Source organism: Lactuca virosa, chromosome 1, assembly GCF_052849685.1.
Source record: "Lactuca virosa cultivar CGN04683 chromosome 1, Lactuca_virosa_CGN04683_v6, whole genome shotgun sequence".
Classification (NCBI taxonomy): Eukaryota; Viridiplantae; Streptophyta; class Magnoliopsida; order Asterales; family Asteraceae; genus Lactuca; species Lactuca virosa.
The window spans coordinates 157,470,782-157,480,209 of NC_136426.1; the positions used below are offsets into that span (position 1 = coordinate 157,470,782).

Sequence of the window (9,428 nt, forward strand, 5' to 3'; positions counted from 1 at the left end):
GCGTACAGATCAAACAGAGACATGGTGTCTAGATTGATTGTAGTTTGCAGTATGATCATATGCACTGTATCCCATTTTGGAGATAGACTGCTCAAGAATTTTGGATTGAAATCCTCTTGCGATCTTTCTCCTTTGAGTTTCTTCACCCTATTGACAACAATATTGTACCTAGAATATGCATCAAAGAGAGTTTCATGAGGTAACATCTTGAAGTTGTCCATGTCTGTCAATGCAGCTTTCTTCCTGTTTGCGAGGATCTTGTCAGTTCCCTCGAATTGTTTCTTGAGTGCGTTCTATACATTGAAAGGTGAACTCTTATCTTCATCAGGAAGTTGCTCATAGATGTCTTGAGTGCGTTCCAGATATGTTGGAAATATTTTCATGTGATTGTCACTTGAAATGAGTTGAGTATTGATTTACATTTTCTAACAAACATTATCAGAATGTTTCAGGTTGAAAAGATACTGAAGATTCAACAAGTGTTTGAAGAATAAGATGTTGGAGCACTTGAAGTGAACATGGAGCAGTTGTTGTACACATGGATCATTTGCTGTTGACATGGATCACTTGCTGAAAGCTAGTTGGATCATCATGATCTCAGATGGCATATCTAGATCATATGTGGAGCATCAAGACACTGATGGATCATCTGGAATATTGATGGATCATCATAAACATTGTTGACTCATCCACAACTCTTTGGCTCAACAAGAGTTGATGGCTCAACAAGAATACTTGGTGGCTCAACTCAAGTCAATGGATCAACATGATCACATTGATGCCTCACCAAGACTGCACATGGCACATCATGTACAATGAAGGCACGTCCAAGTACTCAATGGAACATGCAATTCGTTCATAGTCCATCATGAACATGTGGTGGTACATCTTCAAGTTCAAGACACAGTCCAACATTCAAGAAACTACTCAACATGATCAACAACACTTTTGGAAGTTGATGACATCTAAGAAGACAATTAAGCAACATGATGCTCATGTTGCTCATCACATTTTCAATGTTGATCAAGAAGGTTCAAGAATTATGAAGACTCATAACTTGGATGGAACCCTAACGGAATACTAACGGAATTGGAATATTCCATCCATTCTCCGTTAAGTAGGGCAAAGGTGTCAACTGATGACTAAGTCATGATGACGTGTCAACACCTGATTAGTCAAGCCATGTCATGGGCTTTTCCAAAGCCTATAAATTGGCCCCTTGGGATCCATTATAAAGTGGCTATTTTCTGATCATTCCTGCTCATTCTGCACAATTGCTGCCTAGACTAGTCTTCAGAGAGCCATTTGACAGTTTTTGTGTGTTTTACTTTCAAACACTTGTAATTGAATCTTCATGAATATGAGAAACATTTGAATCATTGATCTTGAACATTAAAAAACGTTTTTATCATTAACTTGGTGATTCACAACTCTTTATTTTCCGCACTAGTTGCCACTTGATGATTCTGAAACTCTGTTTGAGTATTTTCAACACTTGGACTATTCTAGTCTAGGTTTACTGAATTTTTCTCATTTCTTCAGTTGGTATCAGAGCTCGAGTGATCGACTTTGAGAATTAGAAAACTTTTCACAAAAACATTTTTTTTGAAGTTTCAAACTAGTATCACCTGTTCTCAATGGCAAGTGTGAATCAAAACCCAAATGTTCTCTATTCAGTTTCAGTTGCAAACATTCTGGGAGCAGGAAATCGTTCAGCCATCCGTGTGCCTAGTGAATATACTTCATGGGCAGATCACATCAAGTACTACCTGGAAGGTCACGACTCTGACATTTGGACCTTCATCTCCACTGGGAAACATACTCCAGAATTTCTAAAGGACATCAGAGTACCTGAAGCCGATGTCTCTCCTGAAACCTCCAAAGTTATCTCTGGATCTGTTTCCTCTGGTTCTCAACTTCGTGAGAGGAAAATCAAGAAGTTTGACGCTAAGGTCATGCAAAAACTCTTATCTGGAATTCCTCATGACATCTATGAGCAACTTCCTGATGAAGATAAGAGTTCACCTTTCAATGTCTGGTACGCACTCAAGAAACAATTCGAGTGAACTAACAAGATCCTCGCAAACAGGAAGAAAGCTGCATTGACAGACGTGGACAACTTCAAGATGTTACCTCATGAAAATCTCTTTGATGCATATTCTAGGTACAACATTGTTGTCAACAGGGTGAAGAAACTCAAAGGAGAAAGATCGCAAGAGGATTTCAATCTGAAATTCTTGAACAGTCTATCTCCAAAATGGGATACAGTGCATATGATCATACTGCAAACCACAACCAACTTAGACACCATGTCTTTGTTTGATCTGTATGCTGAACTGCAACAACATGAGCCTAAAGTCAACAAGCTAGCTCAAGCAACTCCCTTTGATAATCAAGGACTTGCTCTGGGAAATTCAGCACCCATGGCAAATCATACTCAAAACTTGATTGCACATCAAAGTCCTATCCCAAACCACTTTGCTGATCAGTTTTCTAACCAAGGATATGGAGCATATCCTTATCAAAGTTCGAGTATGGTTCAACAGTACAATCAGAATCAGTACATGCCAACTCAACAACCTCTTCAGATCGCAAATGGGTACATGGCTAACCATCAAGCTTTCAATGGAACCTCAATGGATTCTCCTCAAATCAATGAGGAAAAGGAGTATGAAGAATTTATGGCACTTCTAACCAAGTTTAATCCAAACTTCAAGAAGTTTGTGAACAAGCCAACTGGGAACTTCAGAGCACAAAGTTACCAGCAACCCCAACACTATCATCAGAACTCTGGAAACTTCTAAGGAGGAAGCAACAGCCAAGAAAGCTTCAACTCTCAGAATTCAAATTCTGAAAGTTACAACTCTCAGAGGACGAACACAAGGGTTCAAGACAACAAGTCAGAGCCCTATGATGATAATGAAGTAATCAGGTGCCATAACTGTCAAGGTGAAAATCATTTTGCCAAGGACTGCAAAATGAAAATCAAGAAGGTCAAAGACGAAGCATACCACCTTCAAAAGTAGGAGCAGATCAAGAAGCAGTCAAAAGACAAAGCTTTCATGGTCATGGAAACTCCAAATGTGGAAGTCTGGGAAACAGATGATGAAGTGGATCAAGCAGAGGAAACTGAAGCCTACAAGAACTACTTTTGCTTCATGGCTGATGATGACAAAGAGCCTTCTCCTCTCCATCAACAAGTTGTTGAGAAGGTACATTTCATGCTTCGTGATAATCACTTAACTATTGATCCTTTTCTAGATGACATTGCCCATATTACTGAAGTAATCAAAGAATATGTCACCAATGCTGAATATCTTGTTAGTTACTACAAAGATGAACTGACCAAAACTCAGTTCAGACTAGAAGAATTGAAATGTAAGATGACTAAGTTAGAAAATGACCTTGCAATCAGAACTGAGGCACATCTCACGTCAGTTGAACAATATGAAATTGTATTGAATCAACGTGACATTATTGCAAAAGACAATCGTGAGATGTACGCCCAAATCAATACAAAAATCAATAGTTATAAGGCATCCAAAACCCTTCTTGAACATAACTCACATGCTATTCTCAAGGGACCAAAACCATCATGGATCAAATATGGTCTTGGTTATGATGACATGAACAAGGAAATCATGGGTCTCAATACTGAACCAGATTTGTTACCATGTGATCCAAGTCTTTTTACTGGAGACAATGAGGATCATGAAGAGGTGGTAACTTGCAGTCCTGATGTAATTGCCACTTCATTCTCTAGCATCCCATTAGAAGTCACATCATCTCATGATCTTCCAGACTTGGACACCAAGTCTGACTCTCCAGTAGAATTCTCTCTTGAATGTCCTACCATGGAAAGTTTCAATTCAGAAGATGCAACTTCTGAAAAATAAAATATCCCTAACTCAAAATCTAGTGATAAACAGTCCAAATCATATGAGCCAGTAGGATATTCCAAGACTGAACCCATTGAATTTCTCAGTCTAGAAACATTTCCATCTCTTAGTGCTTCTGTCTCTGGAACAAAGGACTTAGGATGTAAATATTCTAAGAAACAACAGACTGGGAAATCTCTAATTCCATTCAACAAGGATGACACCTTGATGACTGTGAGTAATGAGATAACTGTTGTTGAAATACTCAAGAGACCTTTTGCTCCAATCAAAATCTCTTCACCCAGTCCTAAACCACAGGAGACAATTGTAAATCCAAGTAATGTCTCTAAAGACAAGGGAAAAGAGAAAATTAATGTCTCTAAAGAACAAGGTCCAACTGTAGTCCATCCTTCAAAACCCAAAGTGGTTAAGACTACAAATAATGATAAGGATAGGAAAACCAAGAGAATACCTAAGGCTAAGCCAAGCCAAGGGAAGACCAGACATACTAGTCCTCCCAAAACTTCAAGGACTCAAAGAACCTCTCCTTCCAATCATGGTTTCTCAAATTCTGGATTTCCAAACCAAAATGGAATTCACTATCAGAATAATTTCAGACCTAACAATCTTCCTGATTTGTCTGAAATAATGAGACCTATGCCTTTTCAAACCAACCCTTTCATGTATCAGAATAGAAATTACCCTATGAATTCTATTCTTGGTACATATTGTGGTTTTTCTCCGTCCATAGGAGGGAATCACATGTTTGTGGGGAACTCTGGGTTTCCAATGATCAATCAATTCGGGGGAAATACCTAGTTTCCCATGTTTGATCAATTTGGAATGCCTGTGAACTATGGATTTCCCTCTCTAGGAATTCCTACTCAGTTCACCAACTCTTTATTCTTCCCACAAACCAAACCTCAAAAGAAGATCCCTAAGAAAACTAAAACCAAGGTCACTAAAAACCAAGCAAAACCCAAAGAGGTTAATGCAAAACAAGAAAAGACTGTCCCAACTCCCACGAGTCCGAAGGAAGCTAACACTCAAGGACCCAAATCTACATGGGTACCTAAACCTTCTCTCTAATTGAAGGCTTTTTGTGGCGGGGTACCACATGAAGATACTTGGTACATTGACAGTGGATGCTCCAGGCACATGACCGGGCACAAAGGATATCTCAGAGATTTCAGGATCACAACGCCAGTTCAGTATGTTTCTTTTGGAAACAACATGAAGGGAGAAGTTATGGGACATGGAAACATATCAAACGGGAACTTTACCGTTAAGTGTGTAGCGTATTAAACATAACCTTATCAGTGTTGCACAATTGTGTGACAATGATCATGAGGTTTTGTTCACCAAAACCAAGAGTTTGATTATGGATACCAACAAGCGCATCCTTGTTGATTCCCCACGAAATGGGAACATGTATCCTCTTGATATTGAACTAATTGAGGGAACTCCTGATATTTGTCATCTTTCCAAAGCTGCCTCTGGCATCAGTTGGTTATGGCATAGAAGACTCTCTCACCTCAACTTTGGTTATATCAACAAACTCATTGGAAAGGATCTTGTGAGAGGACTACCATTGTTAAAACTTGACAATGATATACTTTGTGCTTCCTGTGAACAAGGCAAAATTTCCAAATCTCCGCACAAAAGTATAACATAACACAGTGTATCTGAACCTCTTCAGCTTATACATATTGATATGTGTGGTCCCACTACAGTTCCTAGCTTAAGTGGTAAGAAATACATTCTTGTGATTGTGGACGACCATACAAAATTCACTTGGGTGTACTTTCTGCGAAACAAATCTGAAACAACCAATGAGCTCATTAACTTCATTCGCTACATAGAAGTTAGGGTAGGCAAGCCACTTAGAAGACTGAGAAGTGACAATGGTGGCGAATTCAAGATCAACGCCTTAGATAGCTTTCTTGTATCTAAAAGCATCGAGCACAATTTTTCTGCACCCTACACTCCACAACAGAATGGTGTAGTTGAAAAGAAGAACCGGACACTAGTGAAGCTGCTCGATCCATGTTGATCTTCACAAACCTACCGCAATACTTCTGGGCTGAAGCCACTGCATCCGCCTGTTTCACTCAAAACAGATCCCTAATCAACAACAGGCTTGAAGTCACTCCCTATGAAGCAATGAACAAGAGGAAGCCCAACGTCAAATTCTTTCACATTTTTGGTTGTCGTTGCTACATCAAGAACAATAGGGATCATCTAGGGAAATTTGCACCCAAGGCTGACGAAGGTATCTTTCTTGGATATTGTCTTCATGCTGCAGCCTATAGAGTTCTGAACAAAAGAACCAGGGTGATAGAGGAAAGCAGTGATGTCGCTTTTGATGAAAGTTATGTAAGTGTTCTAGATCCAAACCACTTTGGTCCTCAAATGGTAGTACCATTTGATAAAATGAGCCAGCCATCACCTGCTAATGCTTCTACTCCAGTCCATGCTATTGAAGTAGATTTTGATTTCCTCTTTCCAACTCAACCTTCTGCCCTAGAATCAGAAAAGCTCACAAAAACAGCTTCTCCTGATGTCTCTCAACCTCATCAACTATCAAAAGTCTCAAGTTCCACCAAAGCTCCGATTGAGGGGGAACCATCTTCGAATGATTCTATCCCTAAAAGTCCCTTAAAATCTTCTGAACCATCGACTTCAACCTCCCATCATCAATCTGGACCAGTCATAACACCAGTCACTGCATCTTTCGAGGGGGAACCACCTTTGAATGGTTCCATTCTTAAAGGTACTTTACAATCCTCCCAACCATCCAGTCCATGGTTTCTGGGGGAACCCCACTCGACTGGTTCCAGTTCTCCAAGTTCCTTCACATACACTCCATCTATTGAATTCAAGCATGCAACAGTTGAGGGGGAACCACCTGTTTCAGGTAGTTCTGGACTCTTCCAAGATGATCTTTTTGAAGGAACATTCACTTCTGACTACCCTCGTCCAAGAGAACAATATGAGGTAGTTTGCACTCCTCAAATCCTTAAGGAAGCTCATCTCACAAAATGGACAAAGGACCGTCCAGCCGAACAAATCATAGGTGATCTAGATTCTGGGGTATTGACTCGTTCAGCAACCAAGAATGAATGTCTATATGCAAGCTTTCTATCCATGATAGAGCCTAAAGGAATCAAAGAGGCTCTACAAGATGCAGATTGGGTAAAAGCAATGCAAGAAGAGTTAGCTGAATTTGAACGCAACAACGTGTGGGACTTAGTGCCAACACCAGAAGGAGTATCAATTGTTGGTTCAAGATGGGTCTATAGGAACAAAAGTGATGAAAATGGAGTCATCATCAGGAACAAAGCCAGATTGGTTGTCAAAGGCTACCCGCAACAAGAAGGCATAGACTATGATGAAACCTTTGCACCTGTTGCACGAATAGAAGCCATTAGGGTTTTCTTGGCATTTGTTGCACACAAGAATTTTAAGGTCTACCAAATGGATGTGCAGTGTGCATTCTTGAACGGAGAAATCGATAGGGATGTCTATGTTCAACAACCTCCTGGATTCGAATATCCAAAGTTCCCCAACCATTGCTATAAGCTTCAAAAGGCTGTATATGGATTGAAGCAAGCTCCAAGAGCATGGTATGGAACACTATCCAAATTCTTGAAAGAATCCAAATTTCAAAGAGGTTCTATCGATCCCACTCTCTTTAGGAAAATCCACAATAACCATCTGATCGTCGTGCAAATCTACGTCGACGACATCATATTCGGTTCAACCAGCAAGGATCTTAGTGATGAGTTTGCTGAGTTGATGAAAAGTAAATTTAGAATGAGTATGATGGGTGAGCTCAACTACTTCCTAGGTCTACAAGTTCGTCAATCTCCTAAAGGAATCTTCATTGGTCAAGAGAAGTACATCAAAAACCTGTTGAAGCGATACTCCATGGAGAATGCATCATCTGCAAAGACACCAATGTCAACATCTTACAAGCTTGCTTCAGACCTTGATGGGAAATTTATAGATCAGAAACACTACAGAGGAATGATTGGCTCATTACTGTATCTTACAGCTAGTCGACCAGACATCATGTTTTCAACATGTCTGTGTGCACGCTTTCAAGCCAATCCCAAGGAATCACATCTCATTGCAGTCAAACGAATTTTCAAATATCTGAAAGGGACTGCTTCTCTGGGTCTATTCTATCCTGCTAAAGGCAACTTCTATCTCCAAGCCTTTACTGACTCAGATCATGGAGGATGCAAGCTCGACAGAAAGAGCACTTCTGGTAGCTATCAATTCTTAGGAGGCAGATTGGTCAGTTGGACTTCAAAGAAGCAAACATGTGTTTCAACCTCTACTGCTGAAGCTGAGTATGTTGCTGCCACCAGCTGTTGTTCTTAAGTGCTCTGGATGCAAACACAACTGAGAGATTATGGATTCAAAATGCAACAGATCCCAATCTATTGTGACTCTAAGAGTGCAATTGCAATCTCTCACAATCCAGTCAACCACTCAATGACCAAGCACATTGATATCATGTATCACTTCCTTAAAGATAATATTCAAAAAGGTCATATTGAGCTTCATTTTGTTCCTACAGAAGAAGAGACTGCAGATGTGTTCACAAAAGGTCTGGATGAATCCAAGTTCTTACACTTTCTAGGACGACTTGGCATGCTTAATCCAGTTTCTCTAGGCATTTGAATTTTTTTTTCTTTTCTCACCTTTTTTAAGAAAACTCCAAAAATATTTTATTTCTAATTTATTGTATTTTTGCTTTACTTTTCCACAAAAGAAAAACCTCAAAAAGATTTTACATTTTTACTTTACATAAGAGAAAACTACAAAAATATTTTATTTTCTGTATTGTGTCTTTACTTTAATCAAAAGAAAATACCAAAAAGATTTTATCTTTATCTTTGTTAGGAAATGCAAGTTCTCATCACAACTATGCAAATGAAGAAGGTTAGTTGCTCCACACTTTATTGATTTTTCAAAATACTAAATTTTGTGGTTCTTCAGTTTGCTTCAGTACACAACTAATATTGGTACTTCAGTGACCATTAACAAGGTTCATGTTTATACTCTACTTAGAGTTATAACATACATCAAGTACTAATGTTATGTGGGATAATTTGAGGCGAACTTTAAGGTTTAGTTAAGCCAATGTGTTATAGTATATTTGTGGCTTCCCTGTCCTATTGAACTCATGAGACAAAAATGCGAACTTGTGTAGTTTGAGGGACATAAAAAGTTTTGCTTTGTGAATATCTATACCCAATAAAAAGGCCTCTTAGTTAAAACAAAGCGAGTCAAGTTCCAAGTTTATCTGTTTCATTTTTGCACTTTGAGTCTAGTTATGTATTAAATAAGTTATAGTTCAGGAGTGGAGTCAATCTGTGACCTATGAGAACTCGGCCAGTAAACCCCTCGGGATATTGAAAATCTGTCCACCTGCAGTACATTAACGCGGATCGGACCGGGAAGAAGTCCGCTACATTGGTTTTCATAGAAATTCATGGACTCCATTAGTGACCTAAGAGATTTCGAGCACTCCAATGA

At 39.2% G+C, this 9,428-nt stretch overlaps 1 protein-coding gene across 1 annotated transcript; it reads left to right on the top strand.

The window, feature by feature from the left end:
* The first annotated feature begins 6,041 nt into the window (after positions 1 to 6,041).
* LOC145122562 (uncharacterized) lies at positions 6,042 to 8,926 on the top strand. The gene is made up of 3 exons (XM_079058153.1): positions 6,042 to 7,914; positions 8,757 to 8,831; positions 8,889 to 8,926. Exons 1-3 carry the CDS (start codon positions 6,042 to 6,044, stop codon positions 8,924 to 8,926), a joined length of 1,986 nt encoding a protein of 661 aa, XP_078914279.1.
* The last annotated feature ends 502 nt before the right edge of the window (positions 8,927 to 9,428 follow it).